The following is a 19,222-nucleotide window of genomic DNA, read 5'->3' on the forward strand; positions in this document are numbered from 1 at the left end:
CGAGGGTGTGACATATCGTCTTAGTCAAAGAATTTGGCGGCCCCAAATGTGAAGGGCAATTCCTCTGATTCTCACCATCTCGAGGTGGCTGTGTGGGAGCACTGAGCCAGCACCACCGAGATTCTGAATAAGTATAACCCGTAAAAACAAAGTTTTTCACTATAAATCCTTTATATGCGTGGCGGCTAGAGTCCTCTCGTCCTCTGGCTTGAGATGGCTGCCACCTATGGGTCAGATGATTGCATGACAGCATTAAGCAATTGGTAATTAAATATAATATTTTTGTCCTAAAATTGTAAAATTTTGGAAAAAAAATTTCACGAACATTAATTGTCACGCACAACGAGTCTGTGTAGAAAATGTCAGCTCGATTGGATCACGGGAAATGGGTTTAAAAACGACCGAAAGATTTGCACGGTCCTAAGCAAGCAAGCAAGCGAACTTAATATAAAGGATTTAAAAAAGAGGTATACACTACAGCTCAGTGGACCTGACCTCGTAATATTAAAAAAAAGTTGTAATAGTTGAGTTCCTGCCACACATAGAAATCCTCTAAATCAGCGTTCTTCATTGCAAGGCCCGCGGGCCACCGGCTGCCCCTGGTGGCCTTTAGTGTAGCCCCTGACGTGTGGGCCCCGGATAAGACACACATTTGAAAACACCCCCCATCATCGTGCTGCTGTCAAACCCCAATGGTTTCAAATGTGTGCCGGCCCTCACACTGATGATGTCTTATCGGCGAAAGTGCCCACACCCCCACCCCCCCTCTGAAAATTAGTGAAGAACACTGCTCTAAATATACATCACCAAACATCCATAGCAAGCACCTCCTGAAAATTATTCTTGACTCAGTTGATGCTTTCGGGAGTATAAAAAGGATTCATATTATTCTACCATTTCTAGCAGCTTACGCCTGCGTTGACGTTGGATTAGAGTTGGAACGGTCATTCCTAAGATCAGCATTTTGACCGGACATCCCACATACTTGGTTGTGGATCAGCTTGTTTTTTTGTCGTGGCCGTGTGACTTCTGCTGCCCGCATAGCCCAGGGATTAGGCTTTTTCCAAAGCAGCGCTATATATTATTGTTTTCAGTTAATCGTACATTAAACAAATTGGACATCTATTCCATGACACAAGCACTTTCCGGACAAACCGGAAAATTTGAAATGTCAAGCCACACTCTCTCAACACACTGCAGAGATTTATAGGAAGAGATTTCCATTGTCAAACGAAAAAACGCCGCCCCAGTTCCTTATGGAGCATGTCCTGCTGTCAACATTATTATTTCGGCCCTCACTTACGCAGGCCAGCCTTGCTTAACCCCAAATAACACTCTCTCCTCCTTCCTGCGTCCCATCAGCTTCACCTGATAAAACTCCCCCAGCGGCAAACAGTCACAAACACTGTGTGTAAAAAAATCCAATATTCCTGCGAACATATTTACAATATGTTATCTGTTTATACAACTGCTAAAATTAGCACACATCGATTTAAACTAAACATTATTAAAGGAACTCGATGTTCAAAACAAACTATCCAGTGAACCCTGGAGTGGGGGAAGAGTGGCATGAAATCACTGCATTCCACTGTCAGAGGGAAATGTGTTCCGCATGAATACAAAAACGTGATTTCCACTCCTTAATAAAAGCTTATATAATACAACTGTTTTTGCAATAGATATTAAAGCATACATATCATATTTTTCAAATCACCTGAAGTATACCCAACCACTTCAAATCTCAGACGCTAGGCAGGATTGGGCCTGCACCATGCTTAAGTGGGATAAAAGTTGTTATTGGCTAGAAGGCTAAGCAGTGCACAGCCGCAGCAAAGGACAGTGCAGAATAATCCATTGTTGTGCGGTTCTTCTATGCTCCCTGAGTTCATCAAACCGTGCCGTCCTGTGGGGAAGTACAGTCAAATAACTCCCACGACCTGGGTGGCGTGGGAAGGCCCTCCTGCAGTGGCTGATCACAGCATACAGGTTTCCGTCACTTTATGCCGGAGATGCATAAAAAAAGGACACAAAACAAAATCGGGTAGCTGTCACCCAACCCACAATGCACCGCACAAGACAGATGCCTGTCAAGCAGCGCACACAGGAGAGTACGGTACACACAACAATGTTGTTCCACGTCCGACCACACAGGCACATGACTAAAATCAAACCTCATTGAGATAATTTCGGGTAAAAGAGGTTAACCACACAGACATGAAATCTCACGAACCGAACCCCGCACGAAGTGACGGGAAACCTGGATTATAAAATAATCGACATTTTTGGCCACAGCCCTCTCCCTTAACCAGGGGCGTCTTGCCACGAGTGTCCACGTGCAGTTTGTCCCAGGACCCAGGCGTGAAGTGGAAGCGATGATGTGAATAGCCTCGTTGTGTGGAGTCGCACATTCCTGTCCCTGCAACGCGTGGAAAATCTGACTTCGCCAGCAACAGCTGCCCATGTCTGCTCTCCAGTCATCGTTTTCACTCAATTGACTCTTTCATTTAATCCACGTCTTATTCTTCTCTTCGTTCGTTCGTGGATTCTAGCCGGCAACGTCTAGAACTCTAGAATAACGATGACTTTGTCGATTGTTAGCGTCTACGCTGATGCACAACCGTTGCCCGGTTTGGCCAGGAGATCGCGTGCACCGCATTCCCCACGCATGTGTCCTGACCCTGCAACGCGGCACATATCTCGGAGTTCACATGGAAACGCGTCAACACTGGGAGGCTGGGAGCACCGAGCCTGAATTCCAACGTGTCACCGACGGGCAGTTACACGTAGGGCGGTCGGATTTGCATTCCGATACCATTAAGTTGAGGAAAGCCTCACCGAGTCTTCAAGACACCGATTTCCAAGGTGGCTCACGGAGTTGGAGCTCTGAGCTGCCACTGCTGAGGGCCTCCGTTTGAATCTGAGCAGCCGGCTGTGATTAAAGCGGGTTCTCAACTGTAGCAGGTTAATCATCTCAGCCTGCTCCCCAATGACTGCACACCAAAAAAACATCGCATCCAATGTAGTTTTCCACTTAATTTGGCCTATTCCAAGTCAGTTAGACATGCAATGGGAAGTATTCGCAGGAAATTAAAGGTGGGCCCCTAATATGGATAAAGCAATCGACTTAAGTGGCCTCTCAGGCAGTTCTGTAATGCCATCTTCCAGCGGTATCCTCCGAAAAATCCAATTTGAAACTTACGTGTCGCAACATGACAGCAAGAGCACAATTTGAATGTAACTCAAAATATATTGAAGACAGTATTTTAATTTTTTTCAGTATTTTCATATTTCGTTCTGTTTTGGATGTTAAGACAAATATTTTTTTAGGGTTTCTGAGTATTCTTGTTTTCATTAGGAGGAAAACAGGAGTGTCCGGAGAAAGCCCTTGTATATGATGGATCATGCAACTAAGATAAGTGCCTCAGATAATGTTTTTGTATGGATTTCCATATAACAACACACGCATGAATAACGGTAGGAGTGGAATTTCTCGGGCCCGCGAGGGAATTCATTCAAAAAACATTTACAAATAGTAACGTTCTGTTGACCTGAGTTGGGGCATTCTGCGGTCGTTTATAATAACCACCACGCGTTCATATGCAAGCTCATGCCGACTACGATCAATCGTGCAACCTGCGTCAACGATTAAACCATCTATGCTCAATGCGCCCGATAATTAAGCACGCGTTAGGTTAAAGATGCGTACATTTTCATTTGGGGGAAGCGGTGGCACGGTGTTTTTTCTGCACACTGCGCTGTGAACCTGGTGACCCAACTTTAATTTATGGTCACTGCTAACAATGGCGAGTGACATCCAAACCGGGCTTGGTTCTAAGCACTGCACAAACCTGCAGTGACCCACGCTGTAAGGTACAACGGGCAACCACCAATGGCCAAAAGGGTGTGGGGAGGCCTTGATAAAAAAAAACGGCTATAAAGTTTCCACGTTCAGTTCTTATATTAAAAACACATTTGCTCTGGAAATGCTTCCCATAAAGATCTGCTGGCATGTATCTAGAATGCAATGTCATAGGCCATCATTTGCCATATTGTCTCAACAGGTGGCATCAGCCCTGTCACAACTCCTATGCGTGGCAAGCTCGTGTTGCAGCATGCCCAGATACCTTTCTAAAATTTACTCATAAGCTCATGGATCCAACAATAAAGTTGTGTGTACTGTAACGGACGTACACAGTCTCTGGCGATCAATGGCACTTGGCTTTAAACAACAGAAATGTTTTTCACAATTGGGCAGATGAGACAAACCCTTGTGAATTAATCTTTGAGTTGAAGAACTGATAACACACATGTTAAATCTTGACTTAAAAGCTTTCGCGTCTGCAGGAATTAATATTCTTTGGGTGTTTCGGTAAAGTAGCGTAGATAGGTTCGAAAAAAAATAATAAATTCCAGATGACGACCGCTTGTGTTGCGATCAAAACGTCATAGTTTTTTGCTATTTTCTTTGAACCTATCTACGTGACTTTACCGAAAGACCCAAAGAATATGAACACAAATATTGACAAAACGCACATGCAGGCACATATAAACACCTGGCTCAACTCTGCCAAGTAACGTCTCTTTAACGATATAATCAGTCTTACCCTTCCGAAACGGAATTACGCCAGTAACGGTTATCCTGTTAGTGTGAACGAAATGGGACGAACAAAAATAAATACATGAAAGTCGACGAGCAGCAAGTCTTCCTGCGAGAGTTCACAGCACCGCCCAGCACGCACGCTATTTATAGCCAGCGTCAATCGTGTCCTGGCCATGGGCCACTGCAGAGCATCGCCATGCCGCATACTTTGGCCCAGGTCTTACCCCTGGAGCGGAGCAATGTTGGCCGAATGTTAGCTGATCAGCACAGGGTTGCGATCCACAAGTATTAAGTCACTCGCCTTTTGCCAGTTGTCCAAGGACGGGTGCATTGCAGTAAATCTGAAACTTGCAAGTGAAAAGCAGACCGCGACTTGATATATTCATTGCATTAATGCGTGTGCACTTTGGCGGTGACACAGACCTATTTAATTTTAAGGTTACAATCCCTTGTTCGACACGACGTCCTTTTTACTTTGATATCTCAATAGCGTTACGGAGATCGCGTGACGTGAGGGTTCTGCCTTTGTAGTGAGGGTTGCGAGTTGACGCCGAGGAGGGGGGGAGGAGGCGCCTCGGCCCCCCATGTGGAGTGACGTCAGCTGCTAATTATTATGAAGGGGGGGTGTCCATTTGGAGGAAGTCACCTTATGATTATTAATGAGGGAGGCTGAATAATGTGGAGTGACGTCACCTGCTCATGATTATTGAGAGGGGGGGTCCATTTGGAGAACATAACCTGCTCATGATTATTAGTGAGGGGGGCTGTTCGATGTGGAATGACGTCACCCGCTCAAGATTATTAATAAGGGGTGGGGGAGTCCATTTGGAGGACGTCACCTGTGCATGCATATTAATGAGGGGGGCTGGTCGATGTGGAGTGACGTCACGAGCGTTAAGGACAGACATTCCTGGGTGATTATAATAGGTATATCATGAACAACAGTAATTATAACAATACAAATAACCGCTCACAAAGCAAACCGATGAAGGAAGAAAAAAAACTTGCACAAAGAAGATGATTACAAAATTCAATTTCTTCAACTTTATTATTTACATGGTTACAAACACATGATCAAAAGGGCAGGTAATCTCTTAGATGAACCATACTACACACCAGGTGAGCAACTGTCCTTTACACAGATCATATCACAAACTCAGAAATATTGTACAGCAATTGCACATGGACATCACAGCCACGTGCCTTTAGCCCTCCAATCACCAGACAAGAAGTTCCGTAGCTCCTCGTCATCATCGTCCTCTTCGTCTACATTGTCCCGGTCCGCCAGCGTGTCCTTGAGCTTCTCTTTGAGCGAGTGGCGCTTGTCGAGCAGCATCTCGACGCGACGGTAGCACTCGCTGGCGCACAAAGCGGCGGGCACAGGGGCAGGGGGAGACATCGTCAGACTTTTCTGCGGTGCAGCTCACAAGCGAGCCACCACAACTACAGGTCACAATGTCCACGGTGGAAGGTGTGAGAAATACACAATAGACATTTGATAACTGCCTCTTCAAATGTCATTTAGAAAAGTTTGAAAGCTTAACTTTGCCATTGTTACTATTAAAACTATATTCTTTGGGTCTTTCGGTAGAGCCTCAGCAGCTCTCCCACTATATTTTTTACCTGATGACGATTGTTTGTGCTTGCGATCGAAACGTCGTGATATTGTTATTATTTGTATTATTTTGTATTATTTTTTCGATCGACGTGGCTTCAGCGAAAGACCCAAATAGTATGAATTCCTGCAGTCACGAAAGCTTTAAGTCACTATTAATGATAAGCTCTTAAAATGTTTATATTTTACCAGGTAAGGCCCACTGAGCTATGTAGCTCTTTTTCATAAACGACTTGGCCACAAATGATAACTCAACAAAAGTGGCTTATCACAGGGAAGTTTTGTTAAACCAGCCAAATACTCGAAATGCATGTTTCTCAATGTGGCGAGAAAAACTGGAGAACCCTGAGAAAAATACACACGACTATAGGGAGAACATACAAACTCTAAATATACAGAGGATGTCACGGTCGGGATCAAACCCACAACTTCCTGTATAATACCAGGCGAGGTAGTTGCCAATTTTAAAAGGGGGGATGATAATGTCTCCTTTTCCTAGTAAGTACCACACCAGCCCAATTGCCAAGAGACACAGGCACCCTGGGTGTTCGTAACGTGCGCTTGCTTGCACTCACATCTGCTCGTCTATCTCCTTAATCTGCCGCTCCACTCGGACCTCCTCGTCATCTTCCGCCTGCAGCGCCTCCGACACCTGTGGGCGCACAGCAGTCGCCGCAGGGTGATGTCGCTGACGTGAGCAGCCGGGAAATCTTAACACGGCATTTCTATAGCGTCTAAATGCAATCTCATTTAAAGACACTTGATAAAAATGGAAGAACAAAAAATTACATTTGTATGGAAGGGCAAAAAGAGGGGCTCAGGGAAGGGAAACATGGGAGAGAGGAGAGAGCAACACCACGGCACAGCCTGGGAACAAACAACCGCAGGCCCAGAACTAACAACGAGCCCCAGGTACAGCCGAGGCAGCCAGAGCAGCACCGACAATTCCGATGGCATCCTTTGAGGGGCCAGAGCCCTTCAGCAAAGAACCCCAGGGCATCCGGCGAACAGCATCATCCACACGTCACTAATTTGGGCACGACGGAAATCCTGGCTCCCAAGAATTAGGTGCCTGCATTTTTAGTGTAAACATTTATTTTGATGGAAAGGATATCCTTGTAAGAGCATAGGAACAACAGTACTCATGTCAACACTATAGTTGTATATAAAAGCACACGTACATCAACAAAACATACACCGCCATCATGCGCACTACCATTGTTAGCCGCATGAAGGACACACATATAGACACAAGTGTGCACAAACAGGCGCTTGGTAACACCATGCGGTGCAGTCCTCACCATGGTCTGCTGTCTCATCTCTTTCTGGAATTCTTCCCACTCCTTCTCCATCTGCTCTTTGGGGAGATTTACCTTCCGTACCTGCAAGACACGAACAAAGCATCGTCACACCGGGGCAGCCACAAAGCAAGCGGAGTAACGGCAGAGTGACGTGGAGAAGGGACCATGTAAAGTGACACAGCCTTCTATCAAACTGCGACACACAACGCGAACAATCGTATCCATTTATGTAAAAAGCAAAACACGAACCTTGTGATAAGGAATGAGACGACATTATTTTATCATAAACATGTTTTAAAGTGTTTAGGAAAGCATGAACACAAAGCCCGCCGCAAGTCAGCGCATTTTCCCATTGCTTTACGGCTGTTGACACACACACATGGAGAGTAATGGCAGTGGAGTGTTGCCTTTGACATACTCACGAACAAACTATACTGTTCTTTGCATGCACGGTCTTGGAATTTTGCTTACACATTAATTCTGGCTATGTTACATACCGACTTCCCAAAAATGTACATGTAACTTAGTGTGATTCAACAAACTAAAGGTGGACCTAAGACACAGCAAAATAAAGCAACCTCCAAAACAATGAAAATGATCCGTGTCTAATGTCAACACCTGTGCAGCATTCCAAAAGTGTACACAGGACCATATGTTAGCAATGAAACTGTGGAGGAATCCATTTAGTCATGGGGGTGCAGAATTTTGTTTCACCGCCCCCCCATCTCACAAGCCCTCCCCCCTGCTGTTAGTGGACGGAACTATGAAAACAGTGCAAGGCCCGCGACAGACTTAACAAAACCAAGCAGGTATTTAGAGGAGTTACATAAATCTTCTGAAAACAGCACTTTACCAACAGTACAGCATAAGTACATTCAATAGTATGAACAGGGAATGTAATTTATTATTCTGAAAAGAGAAACAAAAAATTGAGGGCTGTGAACACCGCACAAAGCAAGAGGGTCATGGTGACACATCAAATGGAATCTACACATAGCTGTACAAAAGATTAACATAAACGTAACATCCAACATTTGCTTGAGTTGGCTTAAGTGTGTGTAAACTATGCATGCAAATGAGTCGCTTGTCCATCTACTGCTGGATGACCAGTCTCATCCACATGTGGAGCCCATTACCTCTTGCCCTTGGCAGCTACAAAGTTCTGAGATTCAATCCTTATTTTGGTGTCCTCTCATGGATACCAGATGCAGTGGTCATTGAATTTCACTTGGGTTCATGAGAAAAACAATACCGTTCAATAGCCTACATTGCCTAAAAATCACGCGGATACGTCCAGAATACAGCGGCCATAATACGCATAAGCACCATTACATATTCAAGAATAACTCTGAAATGTATATGTGCTTATTAAATGTTCCAGCACTTACCTTCGCATCCATCACTGGGTCATCAAAAAACCCTTCTGGTAATGCTTCAACGGTATTTTCTTTCCTAAGCCGCGTAAGCAATGGAGGGTAAGTTAAATGAACAATTCACGTGCAATTTCCTCTGCACTAAAAATTACATTTAATTATTACAAAGCAGCCCTGCCCTCGTTTTCCGCAGCACTTACTTTGCAGTTGCAACATGCAACAGAAATACTTTTCATAAGTAGAATATTTTTACTGTAATTGACCTTTATTACTAAATTAAGTCAGACTTAAAATTCTGTAGTTCAAACTAATTGTATTAAGGTTCAGTGTTTTCTAGCCTCATCTCTTTTTCTTGCCTTTAAAACCCCAAGCGATTGACACTGCTACATTCCCCACTGCCTAAGCAAGAAAGGTCAACAAAATAATTCTCAACCACGCGGTTGTGAACTGATTAGAAACACTAAACATTAATGCATGTCCCAGCGGCACTAGACATTCTCCAGCCTTCTCTGGTATTTGTTACATGGGCAACAAGCCTCGAAAAATAATCCAAGAACGATTGCTGCAAGAATTGTCCACGCTGGAAGTTTGTTAAATATTGCATTTCAGTGGAGGAATGCAGAATTTTACTACGCAAAATCTGTATCAGTTGTGGCCAAGTATAACTGAAGTTTAGCTGTAATGCCAAGAAAAACATAACACTTTTGCAATTAGCCCTTTGCTGGGTTGAAAATTACCACCTGGGTGAGAATTTTATAGAAACCAGTGACCAAAATAAATGCATTTTTGGTCAAGTGCAACCACTTAAATCATCAATCAACTGCACTGTATACGAAGTTGATAAGAACATCGTTCGCTGCTCGTTTGTAAAGTTGTTTCTTACCAGCGTTGTTTACCAGTGTTGTTGCTGTGTTGAAGAATTACAACGGGAGGCATTTATAACGCGTGGCCAATATCATTCCATGAGAAATGTATCACTATCACATTGTTAATGAGATGCATATCGTTGTTAAAGCACTCTGGGATAAATGTTTCGTTAAGAATGATGTTGCAGTGGTTGTTTTGAAGTTGTCATTTACACCATTTGAATACAAACGAACAGATGTTTGGTATCCGACTGCCAAAATCTTGGCTTAACTTTTAACCCAAACATTCCCAGGTTATCGCTAAAATTTTAAACAGAATGCATGTTTAGTTTTTTAAACGAGAAGACAGATGAAAATTAACATAAATTAATGCGCTTTCAATCTAACAACGCTCAACACCCTTTAAAATGAATCACAGAGTGCCGTGTGGAAACTTACGGCTTCTCAGCCTTCATCTCCGTTTCTCCGGCCTTGGTGATTGTTCCCGAGTGGGACACAGGAGGTGGTGGTGCAGCAGCGCCAGAGTGAAACGAACCTGTAAAAGTAATTCAATGGGAGGAAAAACGTGCAGATTTTAACAACAAAAACGCCATAGAATGACATCATTTAGTGAGAATCGCATGATTTTTTTCAAGATAAGAATCATTGCAGTCAGCACAATTATCTTTCAGCAAGCCTTTGTGCTATTGTTTGTTTTTCAATGGACAATAACTGGTAAGTACTTGTACATGTAAACATTAAATATTACATTCATTAAATACTATTTAATGAAGAATGCAATGTCAACAGGATTTAAGCTGTAATATATTCAAAGTCTGTGTAATTTAACCTCGTAAACATGGTTGTTCAACGATTTCTAGTTTCCCCTGCTGTATTATGCAAAGAATGTCCATCAAAATGTGTCACTGCCCATGGTCACTGCTGCTCCAAGTCTTATAAAATATAAAGGCTAAAAATATAATCAAGTCTTCAAATAAAAAACAACACACATTGCACATCTTCTTGGTTCTTTCGGTAAAGTCACGTAGAAGGGAAGTAATAAAATAATAAAAATAAAACATAATAAAACAATTCTCACGACGTTTCGGCCACAACGCAAGCAGCCGTCCTCAGGTGAAAACCAGGTCCGTCGAGGCGACAGAGTCTGAGACAGAGTCTGAATGTCATGAATGTCATTCAGACTCTGTCGCCTCGACGGACCTGGTTTTCACCTGAGGACGGCTGCTTGCGTTGTGGCCGAAACGTCGTGAGAATTGTTTTATTATGTTTTATTTTTATTATTTTATTACTTCCCTTCTACGTGACTTTACCGAAAGAACCAAGAAGATGAATCCCTGCAGTCACGAAAGCTTTAAATCACACATTGCACATGCCAACACCTTCTGTTCTAAAACAACTCCAGTATGCCAAACTAGGGTGCTACTAAGCCTTACACGGTGCATAGTGATTACGGTTAAGGGCATGTCTGTTGTGGGAAAGGCTGTTTAAAATTCCATTTAGATTGTTTTACTGTTTGGAATTTACTCAATTAAGGAGCTACTTGCAAGAGAAATACTGTTAGGCCACGGTGGTATGCAGGAGGGCATGGGTTCGATCCCGACCGTGATGCCTGTGGTCACGAGGATTTTTCTCTGGGTCCTCCCGTTTTTCCCTCCAAATTTAGAAACATGCGTTTAGAGTATTTGGCTGCTATAAATGTCCACATGATAAGCCACTTCGTTGTGCTATCATTTGTGGCCAGGTTGCTTCTGAAAAAGTGCTGTATAGCTCAGTGGGCCTGACCTCATAAAATAGTTTAGTTTTAGTCATTTATATAAAGTGTAGTTTTAGTTTCGTACATGTTATTACTATAATTTAAACGTATGCTGTGAGTAGCAGAGGGCAGTGTTGCAAAGTCTATTACTGTACAGCAATTGAATGTTCCCCCAGACTTCTACTCCTCCGTCTTCAGCAACCCACACTGACGACCATATGGAAGTATAAACTACAAACACATTCCTGCGGAGGGAGCTGGTAGGAACGATGGGTTGCTCGGTCAATGGCCAGGGTCAACGGCGGCGTGGTGTATTCCGCAAATATGCCCGACTGTGAGGGTGGGCACAAGCCGGCGTGAGTAGGTTAAACGTTGAGTTTTATAAGGGCACCACGGGGTGACCAGCCCCTCCACACCCCTCCCACCCCCCACCTAGCCCCACCCTCCCCACTTAGCCCCTCCCCACCCCACCCAGCTCCTCCCTGCACGACGGACGGACACAATAATCCCCTGTGGGCTGGTGTAACCAGGAGGTTCCTACCAGTATCAAACAGCTACAACTGGAAGCATGGTATGGGAAGGGCCTTATCCAGCAGTATATTAACAACGGGCTGTACGCGTACTATTTAAATGTGTGATGGAATATGATACTTACCACCTGGAAGGCTGCTGGCTGTAGAATTTGTGTTGTTGCTGGTGGCTTTGCCATCTTCCTCCCCTTTGCATTCTTCTTTGACTGCATCTTCATCATCGTCATCGTCGTCATCGTCATCATCATCGTCTTCATCATCATACCCTCCTATGAGCAAAGACTTCTTTGACAGTGGAGCTGCCGCTGACTTGTCAAAAGATTTTCCCGAAAGCCTGAAAGCAAAATTGGTAATCTGAATACGTGATTTTGGATCAATGAGCAACCTTTTTTAAATTAAAGTAGGAATTGCTTGAATTGCAATTAAATGTAGCAAATGGGCATTTCAAATGTGATTTCATATTTGCAGGCAATTTAAAAAAACAACAACACAAAATTCTACTTTTGGAACATACCCAGCAGCTTGTGAAGAAGAAGTCTGACCAACATTATCATTGACTAAAAGAAACAAGAAAAGAACAATTCAAGTTGAACATACTGGAAGCCAGCGCGACACATCTAGCAGCAACCAATAAGCAATTTCGTACAAAAAACATATACACTGCATCACATGAATAATAATAATATCAACATGTAATGTGCACAGTATGAATTCACTCCCGGAAGACGGAGAATAATTTGAAGAGCACGAGGTACCACAGACCAACAGGATGGATGCCATTCGATAAGCCGGCACCAACAATTGTCCAAACACTGTGGTCCTCTATACATTTCTAGATTTGAAGCTTTCGTGACTGCAAAGATTCATACTCTTAGGTTTTTTCGGTAAAGTCATTTTATTTACCTACGTGACTTTACCGAAAAAACCTCTATACATTATTTATCGGCTAATGAATGAACACTTATACGTGGGAGGAAATCAGAACACATTGGGAGATAAGCCACGCATGCGTGGAGGGAACACTATATCCCACACAGGCGGAACAGATGTTCAAGTATTTTGCTGTACTGCCTTGCGGCAAGCCAGGGGTGATGGCACCTCGGCACTCGCGGGGAGGGAGTTTCACAACATTCGTGTGAACCACCAACCCTCGCCTCCACAGTGCTGGATCACAGCAGGCGGGCGCCACCACTGCCCGGCTAAGAGTAGAGCATTCAAATTTGGGGCACACGTGTTGCACATCATTTGTAAATGCAAGTTTACTTCAGGCAGCCATATATTGTAGTAGAACTATGTGAGGGCTGTGAATGAGTAATACAACATTTGCTGTAAAGTATTCCTTACCACTGGGCTGCTTCCTTTTCTGTGGAAGCTGGGCGACTGTAGGTGTTGTTGAATTCTTCTTTGCATCGGCAATGTTCTAAACGAGTGCCAGAAATGTCACCACTCAAATAGAACACTTGTGATAACACAAAGCGATATTTAACGTGTGCCAAGATCACCCGGTACATCAAATTATATCTGCATTATAAAGGTCTTGTAAGAGCAAACGATTCATTTCCTATACTGGTAAACAACGCCTTACTTTTCAAAAAGTCAACAGAAAAAACCTCTACACTTTACATCACCTTAGTCAACAGTCCGACGCATGTACGTGTATGTTTAATCTGGCACTGATCTGTGAAAACAGTTATGGTTTCATCTTTGCACGCGTCTGTTTACTGAACAATGAGTTTAACATGTTTAATTGTAATCATTATGCTTTATTTAACTGATTGATCACTCAGTGTTGTATATATATTATCTTTTTTTGTCGTGGTTTTCATAGAAGCCCTCTTGGGTTTCCACATCCACACCTGCACGCCTTTTTTATTTGCACAGTCTTTCGCTTGTTTTTTTAATGCAAATAAACAATACAAACAGTCGAAGGTTGGCACCTCCAAGTGACATGAAGCTAACGATAAACCAAAGAGATGATCAATGGACTCCTCACCTCCTTGTGCAGCTTTCCCAAGATGTGCGTCTGCCAGAGCAGCTCGCTCTTGATTGGAATGTTGCAAACGACGCAGTAAAGGTGGCCCAGGCTGTTGTACGTGATTAGCGTCCACGTCAAGGAATCACATTTCATCGACTCAACACAGAACATCGCAGCAAAACCATGCGCTGTGTGCACACGGATACAGAGACCTACACACTTTGTTCATGCACATCACTGCCTTACTCATATCACTTCCTGTTATGAAACATTTCAATAATGCATTCTTCTTAACGCAAAGCTACCTTCGTAATACAGTGATGCATTATTTTCAATAATTTTATTTCTATTATTATTTATTTTTACCTATGTGACTTTACCGAAAAAAACCTAAGAGTATGAATCCTTGCAGTCACGAAAGCTTCAAATCTAGAATTGATGCATTATTGCTTCATATTTGCAAACTCAATGCACGCCAAAAAATTATATATAAGGATAACCCTATTCTGTCTCCACATATAAATGTGTTTCAGTCCAGCAGACGACTATTTATTGCCTTTCCATGGCAGTGAGCTCGTTAAAAGGCCTGTGGACTGTACTGTCATGCATCTACGTGATGTCCTGCCCGCCTGTGTGTCATGTGACGTGAGTTAACCATGTATGTTTACATACGATGGTCACGCGTGTTTAGAATGCGAGTAGAGCCACAGCGCAGTGGACCGCCTGCGGTGGTGACACTTCGCGTTTCATGTCGTACGCGATGCGCACCGCTGCCAGGGCGATCCACGTTGTATTACGGCTATCACGAGGTTCCTGACATTGTTATATTCAGTGTTATCTTTGTACTTTCATCAATACACATTGACTCGCAATAGACGTGACTCGGTGGTCACCTTGACCAATCACTGCCTCCAACCCTCCCAACAGCCCCTTAGCACCAGCGCGGTGAAGTATGGCCAAGACAGTCAACAACAACAACAGGCGGAGTGGTGACCACGTCCTGCCCACGACGTCGCCATGAAGACAACAACAACAACGACAGGCGGCGTGGTGACCACGTCCTGCCCTCAACGTCGCCATGAAGACGACGACAACAACAACGACAGGCGGCGTGGTGACCACGTCCTGCCCTCAACGTCGCCATTAAGACAACAACAACGACAGGCGGCGTGGTGACCACGTCCTGCCCTCAACGTCGCCATGAAGACAACGACAACAACGACAGGCGGAGGATATCTGGCGAGCGGGGAGTCGATGCGCTTGGTGACGGCGGCCGCCGAGCGCTGCTTCTCCCGCTGCTTCTCCCGCATGAGTCGCCTCAGGTCCTCCTGCTTCACCGGCTGCTTCACCGGCTGCTTCGTTCCCGTCGTCTTCCCTGTCAAAGCCGCCGCCGCCGCCTTCTTCGTCTTCACCGGAGGCGCCATCGTCGCTCGCGTCGCCTCCTCGCTGCCGCCTCAAGCCCGCGCGGTCACGACGACGACGCCGCCGCCATCTTGCTCAGGGACGGGCGATGACGTCACGCGCATTTAGACGGGGGCAGCCCCGCCCCCTGTCCCTGATTGAAGATCGTCGCTTTAGACACTCAACACTCTAAATACACAGCAGCAGCAGCAGGCGTCAGGGTCTGTGTCGAACCAGCGAACTCCTGTACACCAGGCGAGGGAGTTAACATCTCCTAGCCACCGTGATGATGAGAGAGAGACACAGACCTGTACACCAGGCGAGGGAGTTAACATCTCCTAGCCACCGTGATGATGAGAGAGAGACACAGACCTGTAGATCAGGCGAGGTAGTCAACATCTCCTAGCTACTGTGATGATGTATAAAATCGCAGCTGGCCAACAAAGTTGGAAGAACGCGGACATCCGGCATGTTCCCGCGTCGATGTTGACATCAAAACATAAAAACTATAAAGACATAAAACTACCACGAGCCCTCATCCACTCTGCCTGTGTGCTGCCAAGAGTGGCAGCTGCAAGTGATGTCGTGTTGTTGGTGTTGCCCTTTAGCGGCACGGGGTTTGTTACTGACGAACGTGATGCGGATTGTACAACGTTCCCTTCCCACCACTGGCAACGCAAGTTGAAGGAATGCGGCAACTAAACACATTGTCCTGCTGCGGAGGGAGCTGGTAGGAACGTTGGGTTGCTCGGTCAATGGCCAGGGTCAACGGCGGCGTGGTGTATTCCGCAAATATGCCCGACTTGTGGGGGCTGGCACAAGCCGGCGTGAGTAGGTTAAACGTTGAGTTTTATAAGGGCACCACTGGGTGACCAGCCCCTCCCCACCCAGCCCCTCCCCACCCAGCCCCACCCCTCCCACCCCCACCCCACCCCGCTCCACCCAGCCCCACCCCTCCCACCCCCACCCCACCCCGCTCCACCCTCCCCTCCTACCCCCACCCCACCCAGCCCCACCCCCACCCCACCCCGCTCCACCCTCCCCTCCTACCCCCCCCACCAGCCCACCCAGCCCCACCCCCACCCCACCCCGCTCCACCCTCCCCTCCTACCCCCACCCCACCCAGCCCCACCCCTCCAATTTTGTATGCACGACGGACGGACACAATAATCCCCTGTGGGCTGGTGGAACCAGGTGGTCCCTACCAGTAATACACCACGTGTACCAGACCATTATAGAGGTGTTTTTCTGGGTTAGATCGCGTAAATATTAATGTGTCGTTAAACCCACCACCACCCGACACGTTAACAGAACTTGGCCAATTCGTCACTAATTTTGTATTTTATTTTTATTATTTCCCTTCTACGTGACTTTACCGAAAGATCCAAGAATATAATTGGTCACTAGTACAGCACCACCGGTGTGACACACCTGGCGACTAATTGGCTTTATCGAGTGGTGGCTGCCGGTTTAACGACCCCTATATTTAAGCGATCTAACCCACGAAACAACTAGAATTGTGGACGACATCGGTCGCGAAATCCATCGTGGCAAGTTGTGTGCACGTCCCTGACAACGATGACTGCCGCGTCTCCCCCTCCGATGACGACACCGAATTTGGGGGGGGGAGACGCCCCGCGCCGCTGATTGGCTGAGCCGAAGGTTCAGAGGTCCCCCCACGCTGACCAATCACAATCTCCGTCGAGCCTCCGAGGAAGAATCCGATGAGCTGTGAAGCTCTTCCGCAAGCCACACGACAGATGGAAGCCATGCCCATGTTGCTGCTGATTCAACACGTTTGTGATGCCGTAGGCGTCAAGTGAACCTCGGGGGGGGGGGGGGTCCCATAAGCCCCACGGCGATCTGCCCCTCGAGACGAGCTCCACGCGATGAGCTCATCAAAGTTTCGTTTATTCTGCACATTCGTCCTCGCTGCTGCGCTTTGGGGGCCGTCCATAAATGACGTCACGCGATTTTGGAAGATTTTTGACCCCCCCCCACCCTCGTCACACGGCGTCACAAAAAGTCAGACCCCCCCCCTCCCTCAAATATGACGTCACAAAGCTCTGCCCCCCCCCCAAAATAAACCATGCTTCAAATCGCTTTAAACTATTGTCATTGTAGTGCGTATTTAATGTGGCGCTGCACTGTGATGTAGGAGGGAACATTTATTAAAAAGTATTTAATCAAGTAGAACGTGTCTATATTTATTTACGCATTTTGATGTGACGTCACATTTCTCACCCCCCTCCCCCTCGTCACACATCGTCACAAATGTCTGACCACCCCCCCCCCCCAGGTGCGTGACGTCATTTATGGACAGCCCCTTGGACACGACCTGACCACAGAACGATCCGCGCCAGGCGGGTCGCGGCGTTGATGTGCGCGGTGGGACCGAGTCGCTGAAAACAAATTCATTCATTTCGACGCATTCGTTATTTACGTGCTATGAAGAAGGAATAACCATTGCCCGGAATGTCACCTATTGTGCACCTTTTCCTTTAAAGGCCACGTGGCTGATGTTTATAGTCAGTGGAAGCAGATGAGCAATGTACCAGCAGAGGAAACATTTCAATGGGTGCATATTGCTGCTGTGACACGGCTCAGAAACGTGGCCACTGGCAAAGAACATGGACACGTCTACAGAAGCGATGATGGCCAATAGTTGAGACTTTGTTGAACTTCTTTCGCACCGTACTTCGCCAACCGTGCTAATTGGACGTGCGGGGGGGAAAACAACAGACTAAACACAAAAATCAGTCCTACAGAAATGAGTTTTCAATCTACATTTAAAAGTGCGTGGCTTCCTAATACCGGAAGAGCGTTCCAGATGGCCGCGAAGCGCATCTGAAAGTGCGCGATGCGGTGGCAATCTTTGTTCGATGGCCAGCAGCCAAATGAGGGCACACGACCGTAAGTCGGCCTCGGAAATGGAGCGATTCTGATTGTTGAATTGCAAAAGTTTGTCGAGATTTTCGGCAGTGGATATATCATGGCTTAGGATGTTAAAGATCACATTTGGTTTATACAACATCATAAATATTTGGATATGCAGCAGATGTAAGTTGCCGAAATTAAACAGCAATTTCACCAACAAATGATATTGCGAATTGTTCAACTGTAGGGCATTATGGGGAAAAAAAACATTCAATGAATATACCTGGAGTGGGAATATTTTTGCTATGGATTTTTGTGACCAAGATTTTGAAACTGAATGCAGCTAGGGTTGCCACCTCTAAGGCAGAAAGAACTGAGACGTAGCAAAGGAGAACTACAGCACATGTAACCGACAAAGAACGAGACTTTTATGTCCCAGATAGACGTTTCCCAGGCTAGCTACCTCAAAAGGACAATCGCGGGAAAGCCAAATTGGGGTTTAAATTATAAAACAAGCATGAGCATGGTGTAGTGCTTTTGGAAAATGTAATTTGACAATGAAAATCATAGTGCCTGCCATGATAGTGGACAGTATATGAATGGGACTGACAAGGTGGAGTAAAACGGAAAAGTAATGCAAAAACGCATGGAGAGATGCATGCTGGGAATTGCACTTTAAGTTAGAAGGAGGAAAACATGTTGACTATTGGATAAGTGGACCTGAGAAGATCAGACTGCTAGAAGGGGTGAATATCAGATAGACGAGACTGGGCTCGCATTGGCAGTCAAAGGAGAGAACATGTCTGACTCAGGAGATGCAGCGATGCTATCGGTTCAGGAGCAGGAGTTGTGTCATGGCAAGACCATGAAGGGTGGTGACGATGTGGGGAGGATTCTTCATCGGCCAGTAGACAGAACATGGCTATTGATA

The 19,222-nt window shown here is 45.5% G+C and overlaps 1 protein-coding gene across 2 annotated transcripts; it reads right to left on the minus strand.

Moving 5' to 3' along the window:
- Positions 1–5,617: 5,617 nt before the first annotated feature.
- ZNF830 (zinc finger protein 830) lies at positions 5,618–15,535 on the minus strand. 2 transcript variants are annotated; one of them, XM_061563252.1, is made up of 10 exons: positions 15,250–15,535; positions 14,032–14,131; positions 13,383–13,458; positions 12,553–12,595; positions 12,167–12,372; positions 10,194–10,290; positions 8,905–8,968; positions 7,517–7,597; positions 6,791–6,867; positions 5,618–5,958 (listed from the first exon to the last, which is right to left on the minus strand). In XM_061563252.1, exons 1-10 carry the CDS (start codon positions 15,435–15,437, stop codon positions 5,790–5,792), a joined length of 1,101 nt encoding a protein of 366 aa, XP_061419236.1. In that variant the 5' UTR covers positions 15,438–15,535; the 3' UTR covers positions 5,618–5,789. The 2 variants fall into 2 exon arrangements, with proteins under 2 accessions (XP_061419236.1, XP_061419235.1); XM_061563251.1 differs by having other exon boundaries at positions 12,164–12,372; positions 15,250–15,533.
- Between the last annotated feature and the right edge of the window lie 3,687 nt (positions 15,536–19,222).

Source organism: Lethenteron reissneri, chromosome 31 (genome assembly GCF_015708825.2).
Source record: "Lethenteron reissneri isolate LAM-NWPU_2019-01 chromosome 31, ASM1570882v1, whole genome shotgun sequence".
NCBI classification, from domain to species: domain Eukaryota; kingdom Metazoa; phylum Chordata; class Hyperoartia; order Petromyzontiformes; family Petromyzontidae; genus Lethenteron; species Lethenteron reissneri.